The sequence below is a fragment of the Silurus aristotelis genome, assembly GCF_946808225.1.
Source record: "Silurus aristotelis genome assembly, chromosome: 20".
NCBI classification, from domain to species: Eukaryota; Metazoa; Chordata; class Actinopteri; order Siluriformes; family Siluridae; genus Silurus; species Silurus aristotelis.
In genome coordinates, this window is record NC_139593.1 from 22430815 (window position 1) to 22448478 (window position 17664).

The following is a 17664-nucleotide window of genomic DNA, read 5'->3' on the forward strand; positions in this document are numbered from 1 at the left end:
AGATGAAGGTGTAGGTGGAGATATATATGTAGGTGGAGATGGAGATATAGATGAAGGTGGAGATATAGATGTAGGTGTAGATGGAGATATAGATGTAGGTGTAAGGGGAGATATAGATGTAGGTGTAAGGGGAGATATAGATGTAGGTGTAAGGGAAGATATAGATGTAGGTGTCAGGGGAGATATAGATGTAGTGTAGATGGAGATATAGATGTAGGTTGGGATATAGATGTAGGTGGGATATAGATTAAGGTGTAGATGGAGGAACAAGGTGTAGATGGAGATATAGATGTAGGTGGGGATATATATGTAGGTGGAGATGGAGATATAGATGAAGGTGTAGGTGGAGATATAGATGAAGGTGGAGGTTGAGATATAGATGAAGGTGTAGGTGGAGATATAGATGTAGGTGAATATGTAGATGTAGGTGGAGATGGAGATGTAGGTGGAGATGGAGATATAGATGAAGGTGTAGATGGAGATATAGATGTAGGTGGAGATGGAGATGTAGATGTAGGTGGAGATATAGATGAAGGTGTAGGTGGAGATATAGATGTAGGTGTAGATAGAGATATAGATGAAAGTGTAGGTGGAGATATAGATGTAGATATAGATGTATGTGGAGATGGAGATATATATGAAGGTGGGGATATAGATGGAGATGGAGATATAGATGTAGGTGGAGATGGAGATATATATGAAGGTGTAGATTAGATGTAGGTGTAGATAGAGATATAGATGAAGGTGTAGATGGAGATATAGATGTAGGTGGAGATGTAGGTGGAGATATAGATGAAGGTGTAGGTGGAGATATAGATGTAGGTGTAGATGGAGATATAGATGAAAGTGTAGGTGGAGATATAGATGTAGATATAGATGTATGTGGAGATGGAGATATATATGAAGGTGGGGATATAGATGGAGATGGAGATATAGATGTAGGTGGAGATGGAGATATATATGAAGGTGTAGATATAGATGTAGGTGTAGATGGAGATAAAGATGTAGGTGGAGATAGATGTAAGTGAAGATATAAATGTAGTGTAGATGGAGATATAGATGTAGGTGTAAGGGGAGATATAGATGTAGGTGGGGATATAGATGAAGGTGGAGATATAGATGTAGGTGAAGATGGAGATGTATATGTAGGTGTAGATGGAGATATAGATGTAGGTGGAGATATAGATGAAGGTGTAGATAGAGATATAGATTAGGTGGAGATATAGATGAAGGTGTAGATGGAGATATAGATTTAGGTGGAGATACTGATGAAGGTGTAGATGGAGATATAGATGTAGGTGAAGATATAGATAGCGATATAGATGAAGGTGTAGATGGAGGATGAAGGTGTAGATGCAGATATAGATGTAGGTGGGGATATAGATGAAGTTGGAGATATATATGTAGGTGGAAATGGAGATATAGATGAAGGTGGAGATGGAGATATAGATGAAGGTGTAGGTGGAGATATAGATGTAGGTGTAGATGGAGATATAGATGAAAGTGTAGATGGAGATATAGATGAAGGTGGAGATGGAGATATATATGAAGGTGGGGATATAGATGTAGGTGGAGATATAGATGTAGGTGAAGATGGAGATATATATGAAGGTGTAGATATAGATGTAGGTGTAGATGGAGATATAGATGTAGGTGTAGATGAAGATAAAGATGTAGGTGGAGATATAGATGTAAGTGAAGATATAGATGTAGGTGTAAGGGGAGATATAGATGTAGGTGGGGATATAGATGAAGGTGGAAATGGAGATATAGATGAAGGTGGAGATGGGGATATAGATGAAGGTGTAGGTGGAGATATAGATGTAGGTGGAGATGGAGATATAGATGAAAGTGTAGATGGAGATATAGATGAAGGTGGAGATGAAGATATATATGAAGGTGGGGATATAGATGTAGGTGGAGATATAGATGTAGGTGAAGATGGAGATATATATGAAGGTGTAGATATAGATGTAGGTGTAGATGGAGATATAGATGTAGGTGTAGATGAAGATAAAGATGTAGGTGGAGATATAGATGTAAGTGAAGATATAGATGTAGGTGTTAGGGGAGATATAGATGTAGGTGGGGATATAGATGAAGGTGGAGATATACAGTGAGGAAAATAAGTATTTGAACACGCTGCTATTTTGCAAGTTCTCCCACTTAGAAATCATGGAGGGGTCTGAAATTGTCATCGTAGGTGCATGTCCACTGTGAGAGACATAATCTAAAAAAAAGATCCAGAAATCACAATATATGATTTTTAAACTATTTATTTGTATGATACAGCTGCAAATAAGTATTTGAACACCTGTCTATCAGCTAGAATTCTGACCCTCAAAGACCTGTTAGTCTGCCTTTAAAATCTCCACCTCCACTACATTTATTATCCTAAATTAGATGCACCTGTTTGAGGTCGTTAGCTGCATAAAGACACCTGTCCACCCCATACAATCAGTAAGAATCCAACTACTAACATGGCCAAGACCAAAGAGCTGTCCAAAGACACTAGAGACAAAATTGTACACCTCCACAAGGCTGGAAAGGGCTACGGGGAAATTGCCAAGCAGCTTGGTGAAAAAAGGTCCACTGTTGGAGCAATCATTAGAAAATGGAAGAAGCTAAACATGACTGTCAATCTCCCTCGGACTGGGGCTACATGCAAGATCTCACCTCGTGGGGTCTCAATGATCCTAAGGAAGGTGAGAAATCATCCCAGAACTACACGGGAGGAGCTGGTCAATGACCTGAAAAGAGCTGGGACCACCGTTTCCAAGGTTACTGTTGGTAATACACTAAGACGTCATGGTTTGAAATCATGCATGGCACGGAAGGTTCCCCTGCTTAAACCAGCACATGTCCAGGCACGTCTTAAGTTTGCCAATGACCATTTGGATGATCCAGAGGAGTCATGGGAGAAAGTCATGTGGTCAGATGAGACCAAAATAGAACTTTTGGGTCATAATTCCACTAAACGTGTTTGGAGGAAGAAGAATGATGAGTACCATCCCAAGAACACCATCCCTACTGTGAAGCATGGGGGTGGTAGCATCATGCTTTGGGGGTGTTTTTCTGCACATGGGACAGGGCGACTGCACTGTATTAAGAAGAGGATGACCGGGGCCATGTATTGCGAGATTTTGGGGAACAACCTCCTTCCCTCAGTTAGAGCATTGAAGATGGGTCGAGGCTGGGTCTTCCAACATGACAATGACCCGAAGCACACAGCCAGGATAACCAAGGAGTGGCTCTGTAAGAAGCATATCAAGGTTCTGGCGTGGCCTAGCCAGTCTCCAGACCTAAACCCAATAGAGAATCTTTGGAGGGAGCTCAAACTCCGTGTTTCTCAGCGACAGGCCAGAAACCTGACTGATCTAGAGAAGATCTGTGTGGAGGAGTGGGCCAAAATCCCTCCTGCAGTGTGTGCAAACCTGGTGAAAAACTACAGGAAACATTTGACCTCTGTAATTGCAAACAAACAAATATTAACATTGACTTTCTCAGGTGTTCAAATACTTATTTGCAGCTGCATCATACAAATAAATAGTTAAAAAAAATCATACATTGTGATTTCTGGATTTTTTTTTTTAGATTATGTCTCTCACAGTGGACATGCACCTATGATGACAATTTCAGACCCTCCATGATTTCTAAGTGGGAGAACTTGCAAAATAGCAGCGTGTTCAAATACTTATTTTACTCACTGTAGATGTAGGTGAAGATGGAGATATAGATGTAGGTGAAGATGGAGATATAGATGTAGGTGTAGATGGAGATATAAATGTAGGTGGAGATATAGATGAAGGTGTAGATGAAGATATAGATAAGGGTGTAGGTGGAGATATTGATGAAGGTGTAGATGGAGATATAGATGTAGGTGTAGATGGAGATATAAATGTAGGTGGAGATATAGATGAAGGTGTAGATGAAGATATAGATAAGGGTGTAGGTGGAGATATTGATGAAGGTGTAGATGGAGATATAGATGTAGGTGTAGGTAAAGATATAGATATAGCTGAAGGTGGAGATGGAGATATAGATAGAGATATAGATGAAGGTGTAGATGGAGGATGAAGGTGGAAATGGAGATATAGATGAAATGTGTAGGTGGAGATATATATGTAGGTGGAAATGGAGAGATAGATGAAGGTGGAGATGGAGATATAGATGAAGGTGGAGATGGAGATATAGATGAAGGTGTAGGTGGAGATATATATGTAGGTGGAGATGGAGATAAAGATGTAGGTGTAGGTGGAGATATATATATGTAGGTGGAGATAGAGATATAGATGAAGGTGTAGGTGGAGATATAGATGAAGGTGTAGGTGAAGATATATATGTAGGTGGAGATATGGATGTAGGTGGAGATGGCGATATAGATTAAGGTGTAGATGGAGATATAGCTGAAGGTGTAGGTGGAGATATAGATGAAGGTGGAGATGGAGATATATATGTAGGTGGAGATGGAGATATAGATGTAGGTGGAGATGGAGATATAGATGTAGGTGGAGATGGAGATATAGATGTAGGTGAAGTTGGAGATATAGATGAAGGTGTAGATGGAGATATAGATGAAAAGGTAGGTGGATATATATATATATATATGTAGGTGGAGATGGAGATATAGATGTAGGTGGAGATGGAGATATAGATTAAGGTGTAGATGGAGATGTAGACGGAGATATAGATGAAGGTGTAGGTGGAGATATAGATGAAGGTGTAGGTGGAGATATATATGTCGGTGGAGATGGAGATATAGATGTAGGTGGAGATGGAGATATAGATGAAGGTGTAGATGGAGATATAGATGTAGGTGGAGATATAGATGAAGGTGTAGGTGGAGATATAAATGTAGGTGGAGATGGAGATATAGATGAAGGTGTAGGTGGAGATATAGATGTAGGTGGAGATATAGATGAAGATATAGATGTAGGTGGAGATGGAGATATAGATGTAGGTGGAGATGGAAATATAGATGAAGGTGTAGATGGAGATATAGATGAAGGTGTAGATGGAGATATATATGTAGGTGGAGATGGAGATATAGATGAAGGTGTAGGTGGAGATATAGATGAAGGTGTAGGTGGAGATATAGATGAAGGTGTAGATGGATATATAGATGACGGTATAGGTGGAGATATAGATGACGGTATAGGTGGAGATATAGATGACGGTGTAGGTGGAGATATAGATGTAGGTGGAGATATAAATGTAGGTGGAGATATAGATGTAGGTGGAGATATAGATGAAGGTGGAGATATAGATGAAGGTGTAGGTGGAGATATAGATGTAGGTGGAGATATAGATGAAGGTGGAGATATAGATTAAGGTGTAGGTGGAGATATAGATGTAGGTGGAGATAGATGTAGGTGAAGATGGAGATATAGATGAAGGTGCAGGTGGAGATATAGGTGTAGGTGGAGATGGAGATATAGATGAAGGTGTAGGTGGAGATATAGATGTAGGTGAAGATATAGATGTAGGTGGAGATATAGATGAAGATGTAGGTGGAGATACAGATGTAGGTGGAGATGGAGATATAGATGAAGGTGTAGGTGGAGATATAGATGGAGATATAGATGTAGGTGGAGATAGATATGTAGGTGGAGATAGATGTAGGTGGAGATGGAGATATAGATGAAGGTGCAGGTGGAGATATAGGTGTAGGTGGAGATATAGGTGTAGGTGGAGATGGAGATATACAGTGAGGAAAATAAGTATTTGAACACGCTGCTATTTTGCAAGTTCTCCCACTTAGAAATCATGGAGGGGTCTGAAATTGTCATTGTAGGTGCATGTCCACTGTGAGAGACATAATAAAAAAAAAAAATCCAGAAATTACAATGTATGATTTTTAAACTATTTATTTGTATGATGCAGCTGCAAATAAGTATTTGAACACCTGAGAAAGTCAATGTTAATATTTGTTTGTTTGCAATTACAGAGGTCAAACGTTTCCTGTAGTTTTTCACCAGGTTTGCACACACTGCAGGAGGGATTTTGGCCCACTCCTCCACACAGATCTTCTCTAGATCAGTCAGGTTTCTGGCCTGTCGCTGAGAAACACGGAGTTTGAGCTCCCTCCAAAGATTCTCTATTGGGTTTAGGTCTGGAGACTGGCTAGGCCACGCCAGAACCTTGATATGCTTCTTACAGAGCCACTCCTTGGTTATCCTGGCTGTGTGCTTCGGGTCATTGTCATGTTGGAAGACCCAGCCTCGACCCATCTTCAATGCTCTAACTGAGGGAAGGAGGTTGTTCCCCAAAATCTCGCAATACATGGCCCCGGTCATCCTCTCCTTAATACAGTGCAGTCGCCCTGTCCCATGTGCAGAAAAACACCCCCAAAGCATGATGCTACCACCCCCATGCTTCACAGTAGGGATGGTGTTCTTGGGATGGTACTCATCATTCTTCTTCCTCCAAACACGTTTAGTGAAATTATGACCCAAAAGTTCTATTTTGGTCTCATCTGACCACATGACTTTCTCCCATGACTCCTCTGGAACATCCAAATGGTCATTGGCAAACTTAAGACGTGCCTGGACATGTGCTGGTTTAAGCAGGGGAACCTTCCGTGCCATGCATGATTTCAAACCATGACGTCTTAGTGTATCACCAACAGTAACCTTGGAAACGGTGGTCCCAGCTCTTTTCAGGTCATTGACCAGCTCCTCACGTGTAGTTCTGGGCTGATTTCTCACCTTCCTTAGGATCATTGAGACCCCACGAGGTGAGATCTTGCATGTAGCCCCAGTCCGAGGGAGATTGACAGTCATGTTTAGCTTCTTCCATTTTCTAATGATTGCTCCAACAGTGGACCTTTTTTCACCAAGCTGCTTGGCAATTTCCCCGTAGCCCTTTCCAGCCTTGTGGAGGTGTACAATTTTGTCTCTAGTGTCTTTGGACAGCTCTTTGGTCTTGGCCATGTTAGCAGTTGGATTCTTACTGATTGTACGGGGTGGACAGGTGTCTTTATGCAGCTAACGACCTCAAACAGGTGCATCTAATTTAGGATAATAAATGTAGTGGAGGTGGAGATTTTAAAGGCAGACTAACAGGTCTTTGAGGGTCAGAATTCTAGCTGATAGACAGGTGTTCAAATACTTATTTGCAGCTGTATCATACAAATAAATAGTTTAAAAATCATATATTGTGATTTCTGGATTTTTTTTTTTTAGATTATGTCTCTCACAGTGGACATGCACCTACGATGACAATTTCAGACCCCTCCATGATTTCTAAGTGGGAGAACTTGCAAAATAGCAGCGTGTTCAAATACTTATTTTCCTCACTGTAGATGAAGGTGTAGGTGGAGATACAGATGTAGGTGGAGATATAGATGAAGATGTAGGTGGAGATACAGATGTAGGTGGAGATGGAGATATAGATGAAGGTGTAGGTGGAGATATAGGTGTAGGTGGAGATGGAGATATAGATGAAGGTGTAGGTGGAGATATAGATGTAGGTGGAAATATAGATGAAGATGTAGGTGGAGATGGAGATATAGATGAAGGTGTAGGTGGAGATATAGATGTAGGTGGAAATATAGATGAAGATGTAGGTGGAGATGGAGATATAGATGAAGGTGTAGGTGGAGATACAGATGTAGGTGGAGATATAGATGAAGATGTAGGTGGAGATACAGATGTAGGTGGAGATGGAGATATAGATGAAGGTGTAGGTGGAGATATAGGTGTAGGTGGAGATGGAGATATAGATGAAGGTGTAGGTGGAGATATAGATGTAGGTGGAAATATAGATGAAGATGTAGGTGGAGATGGAGATATAGATGAAGGTGTAGGTGGAGATATAGATGTAGGTGGAAATATAGATGAAGATGTAGGTGGAGATATAGATGCAGCTGGAGGTCAAGGTGAAGCTGTTACCTGCAGTAGCAGTATCACCCCAGAAACCGGAAGCACAACCCACTCTAACTGACTTCTGCTGTGAAGTGTATTTTCTCCTCACACTGTTGAGCTCAGAGCTTCTCCACACAGGGCGGTGATTAACACACAGGCGGGAGAAAACACACACTGTGGGGCTCCGGAACAGAAGCTTCATGTTTACATACATCCTACAACACTTTCATTAATCCGGTTTATCTCAAATTAACCCCCAAAACAACCTTTTACCCTCTACCTGACCGTTCCCGACTCCGTGTTACACTATATACCGTCCGGGTGGGAACTGGTCGCTCAGTCACTCAGTTCCGCATTGACCAAAACGGTGACAAAATACTTAATAACGATTTATTTATAAACCTTTAAAATGTGATAATGTTTTATAAAGAATTTTGTATTTATTAATATTACAATCTCCATAAAATATTTATCATCCAGTTCGTTTTATGCATCAGCTTTCCCCTAATAATAATAAAAATAATAACAATAAAACTTTTTTTCGGCTTCTCCCATCAGGGGGCGCCACAGCGGATCATCTGCATGTTTGATTTGGCAAGTTTCTTTTCCCTGACCGGGGATCGAACCCCACATCCTAACCACTAGACCACCAGGACTACTACTACTACTACTACTACTACTACTACTACTACTACTAATAATAATAATAATAATAATAATCTCGTCCCCCACCCATCTACATCTCTATCTCCCCCAGAGGGCGCTACAGTATAAACAATCTTACCTCTCCTCTAAATCTCTCTTGTGTGTGTGTGTGTGTGTGTGTGTGTGTGTGTGTGTGTGTGTGTGTGTGTGTTTGTGTATGTGTATAAGTATGGATGCATATGTGTGTGTGTGTGTGTGTGTGTGTGTGTTTGTGTATGTGTATAAGTATGGATGCATATGTGTGTGTGTGTGTGTGTGTGTGTGTGTGTGTGTGTGTGTGTGTGTGTGCATGTGTGTGAGTGTGTGTATATGTGTGTGAGTGTGTGTGTGTATATATATGTGTGTGTGTGTGTGTGTGTGTGTGTGTGTGTGCATGTGTGTGTGTGTGTGTGTGTGTGTGTGTGTGTGTGTATATATATATGTGTGTGTGTGTGTGTGTGTGTGTGTGTGTGTGTGTGTTCACAAGGCACATGTAGTGTTTTGCAGCTCTCTATGAGAAGCTCAGTGGTTAATGCTCAGGGTTACTGATCAGAATGACAGGGGTTCAAGCCCTGATATTTACAACGTGCCACTCTTGGGGCCCCCGAGCAAGACCCCTAACCCTCTGATGGTGTGTGTGAGATTTGGCTGAGTCTTCTGGTTCTCTGCCCCTTTGTAGTGTGTGTGTACTGGGTTTGGGAATTTCCTCTGATCCTGAGTCATGGGTTTGTCAGTGTGTGTGTGTGTGTGTGTGTGTGTGTGTGTGTGTGTGTGTGTGTGGGCGTTGTGTTTGTGGTGTGTCACTGTGTGTGTGGGTGTTGTGTTAGTGGTGTGTGACCATGTGTGTGTCTTGTGATTGGTTGGTTTGTTTGTGTGTGTGTGTGTGTATGTGTGTGTGTGTGGGGGGGGTGGGGGGGATTTGTTTGTGATGTGTGTGTGTGTGTGTGTGTGGTGTATTGTGATTGGTTGGAATGTGTGTGTGTGTGTGTGTGTGTGTGTGTGTGTGTGTGTGTGTGTGTGTGTGTGTGTGTACGAATGGTGTAATGTGATTGGTTGGAATGTGTGTGTGTGTGTGTGTGTGTGACCACCCACCCGGTGGTGTAGATGTGGAGATGTTGAAGGTCAGCAGTGAGTCAGGATGTCGATCACTCGCTCGTGTATATATTGGACGAGTTCGGAGCGAGAGAGTCAGTCGTCTGCACAGAAGTAGAAGATGAAGCTTCACGTCTCTTTCCTGGTCCTGTGTGTGTTCTTACTTTCTGCCTCGGTGAGTAAAAACATCAGCATTATTCGATTTATTCAATATACAGATTACTGACAGATTTCATTTCTGATAGTAATCATGATCATGATGATGATGATGATGTAGAACATGATGATGATGTAGAACATGATGATGATGATGGTACTCGGTCTGGTTTCAGTGTGAGGATGAAACGTCAGATCTTCTGAAACCGAGAGGTCCTCGTCCTGCAGAACCTGGCTTCAAAGCAGATAAATGTGCTACGGAGAAGGACTGGCCGATCTGCACAGATGATGAATGGGTATAAACCCCTGCTGACTCCTGACTCTCCAGCACACTTTACTTTCAGGCTGTTTTGAAAAACGTTAATGTCCAGGTCTGGTTCTTTGAAATTTCTATTCTGAATTTTGCTTTATTTTCATGAAAATCTCAGGGAAGAAAATGTCCTTCTGGCTGCCGAATTCAAGGCCTTCTGGATCAAACTGACCACGAGATCCTTGGAAAGATTGAGAAAATCCGCAAACTCCTTGATGAGGGAAAAAAACTGCATCGTTCAACAGATCAGGAGTCCAAAAATACCTACAACTACCTGAGAGAGAGACTCGTTTCCAACGCAGGTGTGTTACAATCCACCAGGAACTCATTTACACCAACTTCCATCAGTAACATCAGCGTATTTAACAGTCCTTCAAATACAATTCATTTCTCTTCAATAATTAAAGACTGTTGTGCATTTGGAGACAAATGAAGCAGAATTTTGGTTGGTGTTGGAGGTGTTGATGGTGTTGTAGGTGTTGATGGTGGTGTTGTAGGTGTTGATGGTGGTGTTGATGGTGTTGTAGGTGTTGGGGGTGTTGGAGGTGTTGATGGTGTTGGAGGTGTTGGAGGTGTTGATGGTGTTGGAAGTGTTGATGGTGGTGTTGGAGGTGTTGATGGTGGTGTTGATGGTGTTGGAGGTTTTGATGGTGTTGGAGGTGTTGATGGTGTTGGAGGTGTTGATGGTGGTGTTGGAGGTTTTAAAGGTGTTTGAGGTGTTGATGGTGGTGTTAATGGTGTTGGGTGGTGTTGATAGTGTTGCAGGTTTTGGGGCTGTTAATGGTGTTGGAGGTGTTGATGTTGATGGTGTTGGTGATATTGATGGTGTTGCAGGTGTTAAAGGTGGTGTTGGAGGTGTTGATGGTGGTGTTAATGGTGTTGGTGGTGTTGATGGTGTTGTAGGTGTTGGAGGTGTTGATTGTGTTGGAGGTGTTGATGTTGATGGTGTTGGTGGTATTGATGATGTTGATGGTGTTGAAGGTGGTGTTGAAGGTGGTGTTGGAGGTGTTGATGGTGGTGTTAATGGTGTTGGTGGTGTTAATGGTGTTGGTGGTGTTAACGGTGTTGGTGGTGTTAATGGTGTTGGTGGTGTTGATGGTGTTGATTGTGGTGTTGGTTGTGTGTTACAGGTAATGATAACAGATACACCTCTCTGGCTGAACAGCTCAGGCAGAGGATTGTGGAGTTGAAGATTAAGATCGACCGTCAGCTCCGAGTGCTGGAGTCTGTGAAAGCTCAAATTAAAAAACAGTTCCTCGATGTTCAGCGTCTGGAGGTAAAATAAAACATTTATAATATAAAGAGTCTGAATATAAAATAACATTCTGTTTATTATTTTCATGAGTCTGGAGTGGAAAATTCTGCGTTTATTACTGAGCTCATTAAAATATCCAGTGTGCTGCGATAAACCGAGCAAACCTGCTGACCAACCTGCTGACTCTACTGACTCTACTACCCCTACTGATCCTACTACCCCTACTGACTCTACTACCCCTACTGATCCTACTACCCCTACTGACTCTACTACCCCTACTGATCCTACTACCCCTACTGACTCTACTGACTCTACTACCCCTACTGATCCTACTACCCCTACTGACTCTACTACCCCTACTGATCCTACTACCCCTACTGACTCTACTGACTCTACTACCCCTACTGATCCTACTACCCCTACTGACTCTACTACCCCTACTGATCCTACTACCCCTACTGACTCTACTGACTCTACTACCCCTACTGATCCTACTACCCCTACTGACTCTACTACCCCTACTGATCCTACTACCCCTACTGACTCTACTGACTCTACTACCGCTACTGATCCTACTACCCCTACTGACTCTACTACCCCTACTGATCCTACTACCCCTACTGACTCTACTGACTCTACTACCCCTACTGATCCTACTACCCCTACTGACTCTACTACCCCTACTGACTCTACTGACTCTACTACCCCTACTGATCCTACTACCCCTACTGACTCTACTACCCCTACTAATCCTACTACCCCTACTGACTCTACTACCCCTACTAATTCTACTACCCTTACTGACTCTACTACCCCTAATGACTCTACTACCCCGTCTAATCCTACTACCCCTACTGACTCTACTACCCCTACTAATCCTACTACCCCTACTAATCCTACTACCCCTACTAATCCTACTACCCCTACTGACTATAGTACCCCTACTGATCCTACTACCCCTACTGACTCTACTACCCCTACTAATCCTACTACCCCTACTGACTCTACTACCCCTACTAATCCTACTACCCCTACTGACTCTACTACCCCTAATGACTCTACTACCCCTACAAATCCTACTACCCCTTCTGACTCTACTACCCCTACTGACTCTACTACCCCTACTAATCCTGCTACCCCTACTGACTCTATTACCCCTACTGACTCTACTACCCCTATTAATCCTACTACCCCTACTGACTCTACTACCCCTACTAATCCTACTACCCTTACTGACTCTACTACCCCTAATAACTCTACTACCCCTACTAATCCTACTACCCCTACTGACTCTACTACCCCTAATGACTCTACTACCCCGTCTAATCCTACTACCCCTACTGACTCTACTACCCCTAATGACTCTACAACCCCTACTACCCCTACTAATCCTACTACCCCCTACTTACTCTACTACCCCTACTAATCTTACTACCCCTGCTGACTCTACTGACTCTACTACCTTTACTGACTCTACTACACCTACTAATCCTACTACCCCTGCTGACTCTACCGACTCTACTACCCCTACTGACTCTACTACCGCTACTGACTCTACTACCCCTACTGACTCTACTACCGCTACTGACTCTACTACCCCTACTAATCCTACTACCCCTGCTGACTCTACTGACTCTACTAATCCTACTACCCCTACTGACTCTACTACCCAACTAATCCTACTACCCCTACTAATCATACTACCCCCACTGACTCTACTACCTCTTCTAATCCTACTACCCCTGCTGATCCTACCGACTCTACTACCCCTACTGACTCTACTACCCCTACTTATTCTACTACCCCTGCTGACTCTACTGACTCTACCAATCCTACTACCCCTACTGACTCTACTACCCCTACTAATCATACTACCCCTGCTGACTTTACTACCCCTACTGACTCTACTACTAATACTACCCCTATTAATCCTACTAACTCTACTGACTCTACTACCCCTACTCATCTTACTAACTCTACTGACTCTCCTACCCCTACTAATTCTTCTGACTCTTCTACCCCTACTGACTCTATTACCCCTACTAACCCTATGATCTCTACTACCCTTACTACCCCTACAAATCTTAATAACCCTACTGACTCTACTACCCCTACTAATCCTACGACCCCTACTGCCTTTACTACCCCTATTAATCTTACTACCCCTACTAATCCTACTAACCCTACTAACTCTACTACCCCTACTGACTCTACTACCCCTACTAATCCTACAAACACTACTGACTGTACTACCCCTATTAACCTTATGATCTCTACTACCCCTAATGACTCTACTACCCCTACTACCCCTACTAATCTTGCTAACCCTACTGACTCTACTATCCCTACTAATCCTACTTACCCTACTGACTTTACTACCCCTACTGACTCTACTACCCATACTAATCCCACTAACCCTGATGACTCTAATACCCCTACTGACTCTACTACCCCTACTAATCCTACTAACTCTGCTGACTGTACTACCCGCACTAACCCTATGGTTTCTACTTCACCTAATGACTCTACTACCCCTACTAATCTTACTAACCCTACTGACTCTACTACCCCTACTGCCCCTACTACCTCTACTAACCCTATGATCTCTACTACCCCTAATGACTCTAGTACCCCTACTAACCCTACTAATCTTACTAACCCTACTGACTCTACTACTCCTACTACCCCTACTAATCCTACTACCCCTAGTGCCTCTACTACCCCTACTACCACTACTACTCCTACTTATCCTACTAATCCTACTGACTCTACTATCCCTACTAACCCCCCTGACTCTACTACTCCTACTAACCCTACTACCCCTACTGACTCTACTACCCCTACTGACTCTACTACCCCTACTAACCCTATGAACTCTACTACCCCTACTGGTCTGTGTTTGATCTGATGATCTGTGTGTTATCTGTGTGTGATATTTGTGTGGTCTGATGATCTGTGTGTGATCTGATGATCTGTGTGTGATGTGATGATCTGTGTATGGTCTGATGATCTGTGTGTGATCTGATGATCTGTGTGTGGTCTGATGATCTGTGTGTGGTCTGATGATCTGTGTGTGATCTGATGATCTGTGTGTGATCTGCGTGTGATTTGATGATCTGTGTGTGATCTGATGATCTGTGTGTGATCTGATGATCTGTGATCTGATGATCTGTGTGTGATCTGATGATCTGTGTGTGATCTGATGATGGTGTTCTCTAACACATTCTCTTTCTCTTAACTCTTGGTTCAGGTTGACATTGACATGAAGCTGCGCAGCTGTAAAGGTTCCTGTGCCAGCTACGTGGACTTCTCTGTGGAAAAGGAGGGATTTGAAGCTCTGGAAAAGCAGCTTGACCGCTTAGATACCTTGCAAGTACAGAGTGTTGAGACTGTCAGTTCTCTAAAGGTACTGAAGAGCAGAGTGCTAAAGGATGTAGAAGTACCATCCATCTACAAGTCTTCAACCACTGAAACAGAAAGAGCTGCACAGAGGAAGACCTTCTTTACTGACGTGGACCAAATGCAGCTCTCTCTGGAGGCCGAGGGCTCCACGGCAGAAACGGCTGCCACCGTCAGCAAGGTCAGCACAGGTACGAGCCAATCTGCACCCATCATCTCCAACACACGCACCAGCAGCCAAACCCTCAGCTGCACCCAGACGGTGCGCAAAGTCACAATAAACACCAAGGATGGAGTTCAGGAAAAGTATGAGACGGTGAGCAGTGGGCCAGGGTGTGACACTATCGGGAAACTCGGCCTTTCTCAAAAAGATCTGCTGAGTGCATCTAAAGATGGCAAAGAACTCACTGCTGATGGCTTCACAGTCAAAGTAACTGGTGGACATTCAAAATCCATCACCAACCTCAACCATGGGGATGGAGAACTCGGTGGGTTTGAAGGAGACTTCTTTAAGGCACTGGGTTCTACTGGACAGGATCGTAAGTTCTCCACATCCTTTACCTCCTCCTCTTCCTCCTCCTCAAAATCCATCACTTCTGGTGGAACCAAAGGTTTTCACTTAGACACAAAGTCCATCACAGCTACTTCCTCACCTTTTGATGGAGGTGAAGACCTTGGCGCGTTCTTTGGAGGAGACATCGAAGATGATGTTCCTGATCTACACGCTCGCAGCCTGAAATCCCGTGACGAACGCAAAGCAGATTTTATCGGCGGAGGTACACTCGAGTGACCTTAACTCACCTCTAACCCCAAAAGTGAACCATTTTATAGCATTAAAAATCAGATCTTATTAACCTGTAACGGAATTTGTGTTCCATTAACTGAAATATCTCCTGATGTTGGATATGTAACTGGAATAACGTCGTAATCTCTGTGTTTTAAACAATCCTAAAAGTTGTGTATTGTGGTAATGAAAGCATCAGGTTCTCCTAATAATTACTGAGGGAATGTAAGCAGTTGCAGCGTTTGCCCTAATCAGCAGATCTCTCCTTTCAGATTGTGTTGATATCCAGCAGAAGCACAGCCGGGGCGGTCAGAGCGGATTGTTCAGAGTAAAGCCGGCCGGGTCCGAGGAGGTAGTGGAGGTTTACTGTGACCAGGCTACAGGTTTGGGGGGCTGGATTTTGATCCAGCAGAGGGAGGACGGATCTGTTAACTTCAACCGCACCTGGAATGAGTATCGAGTTGGGTTTGGGAAAATAGACAAGGACGGAAAGGGCGAGTTTTGGATCGGGAACAACGTCTTACATCTCCTCACTCAGAAAAAAAGTGTTCTGAGGGTGGAGCTGGAAGACTGGGCAGGTAACGAGGTGTACGCAGAGTATAATGTCCAGGTGGCCTCAGAGAAGGAGGGATTCCAGCTTAGTCTATCGTCTTACACAGGGGATGCAGGAGATGCTCTGGTGCAGGGGGTAGCTCACATGGGTTCCTTCCTTTCACATGCTGGAATGAAGTTCAGCACGTTTGATAGAGATAATGACAAGTGGGAGAAGAACTGTGCTGAGATGTATGGAGGTGGATGGTGGTATAATAACTGCCAGTCTGCTAACCTGAATGGGGTTTATTACACGGGAGGGAAATACGATCCTGCAGGCCAAAGTCCATACGAAGTGGAAAATGGAGTGGTGTGGCTGCCATTTAAAGCTGCAGATTATTCCCTTCAATCGGTCAGGATGAAGATCAGCCCTGTCTGAACCGTCACACAAACACAAAGAGCTTCAGGAGAGATGGAAATAATGAGAGTAAATCAGTAGATTAACATTCAGCACTCAGGAGTCAAATGCTGAACCATTCAATGATTCTTCCAATAAAACTCATGTGTTCACTTCATTTCCTGTCTTTTCTTTATTTATACACATCACACGAGAAACACTGTTCATTATCATTATTATTATTATCATTTATTATTATTATTATTATTATTATTATTATTACTATTATTATTATTATTATTATTACTGTCTGAAAGATGCTCAATAATACCATAATCAAATCGTTCACTGAGGAGATTCTTCTACACTGATACTGGAAATAAAAATGAAGGTCAAATATATATATATATATATTAAATCCAAATCACTAATATATATATATATATATATATACATATACATTTACATTTCAAGCAAAAAATCTGACAGAAAATGTATATTTCTAAGACCATCAATAAACTCCACACAGAATCCTTCAGTTTTTTACATGAAAGTTTGTGTTGTGTGTGTTTCAGTGTGTGAATCAGTTGGATTTCAAAAACGACACACTCCATACACACACTCGAGACTACAGTGTGGAGTGAACACACACCGGCTGTGCAGTGACAAGGACGAGGTGAGTTTAACCCCTGATGGTCCTGCAGAGTTCACTCTCAGGAGTTTAGAACAAGGAGAACATGGAGAACATAGAGTTACGGGGAGAACATTTAGAACATTTAGAACAGGGAGATCATGGAGAAGATAGAGAACATGTAAGAACATCAGGGAGAACAAGGAGAACATAGGGATAATAGAGATCATAGAGTGAAGGTGAAATTAATTTCTAAACTCATTTATAAAGCTGGGTAATAATAATAATAATAATAATAATAATAATAATAATAATAATAATAATAATAATAATAATAATAATAACAATAATAATAATAATAATAACAATAATAATAATATAATATAATATAATATAATAATTATAATAATATAATAATAATAATAATAATAATAATAATAATAATAATAATAATAATAACAATAATAATAATAATAATAACAATAATAATAATATTATATAATATAATATAATATAATAATTATAATAATATAATAATTATAATAATATAATAATAATAA

General features: G+C 42.0%; 2 protein-coding genes and 1 long non-coding RNA gene across 4 annotated transcripts in view; 1 reads left to right on the top strand and 2 right to left on the bottom strand.

The window, feature by feature from the left end:
- The window catches only part of LOC310715446 (uncharacterized protein), a 38070-nt gene extending 29886 nt beyond the window's left edge, over positions 1 to 8184 (bottom strand). For both annotated transcript variants that reach the window (XM_083521880.1, XM_083521879.1), the window contains exon 1: positions 7893 to 8184. In XM_083521880.1, coding sequence (XP_083378006.1) covers positions 7893 to 8079 — 187 coding nt within the window. In that variant the 5' untranslated portion in view covers positions 8080 to 8184. The remainder of the gene's footprint in view (positions 1 to 7892) is intronic.
- Positions 8185 to 9288: 1104 nt separating this feature from the next.
- Positions 9289 to 16651, top strand: fga (fibrinogen alpha chain). The gene is made up of 6 exons (XM_083521878.1): positions 9289 to 9816; positions 9974 to 10093; positions 10226 to 10409; positions 11238 to 11383; positions 14613 to 15537; positions 15818 to 16651. The coding sequence occupies exons 1-6, from the start codon at positions 9763 to 9765 to the stop codon at positions 16513 to 16515; spliced, it is 2127 nt and encodes a 708-aa protein (XP_083378004.1). The 5' UTR covers positions 9289 to 9762; the 3' UTR covers positions 16516 to 16651.
- On the bottom strand, positions 11390 to 12469 carry LOC310715458. Its single transcript, XR_014530334.1, has 3 exons — positions 12389 to 12469; positions 12104 to 12216; positions 11390 to 11626 (listed from the first exon to the last, which is right to left on the bottom strand). It is a non-coding gene; the product is annotated as an uncharacterized lncRNA (long non-coding RNA).
- Positions 16652 to 17664: the final 1013 nt, after the last annotated feature.

Coding starts and splice junctions, on each gene's coding strand:
- fga (XM_083521878.1), top strand. CDS start 9,763: ATGAAGCTTCACGTCTCTTTCCTGGTCCTGTGTGTGTTCTTACTTTCT. Junction 9,817..9,973: donor TGTTCTTACTTTCTGCCTCG/GTGAGTAAAAAC, acceptor GTCTGGTTTCAG/TGTGAGGATGAAACGTCAGA. Junction 15,538..15,817: donor AGCAGATTTTATCGGCGGAG/GTACACTCGAGT, acceptor CTCTCCTTTCAG/ATTGTGTTGATATCCAGCAG.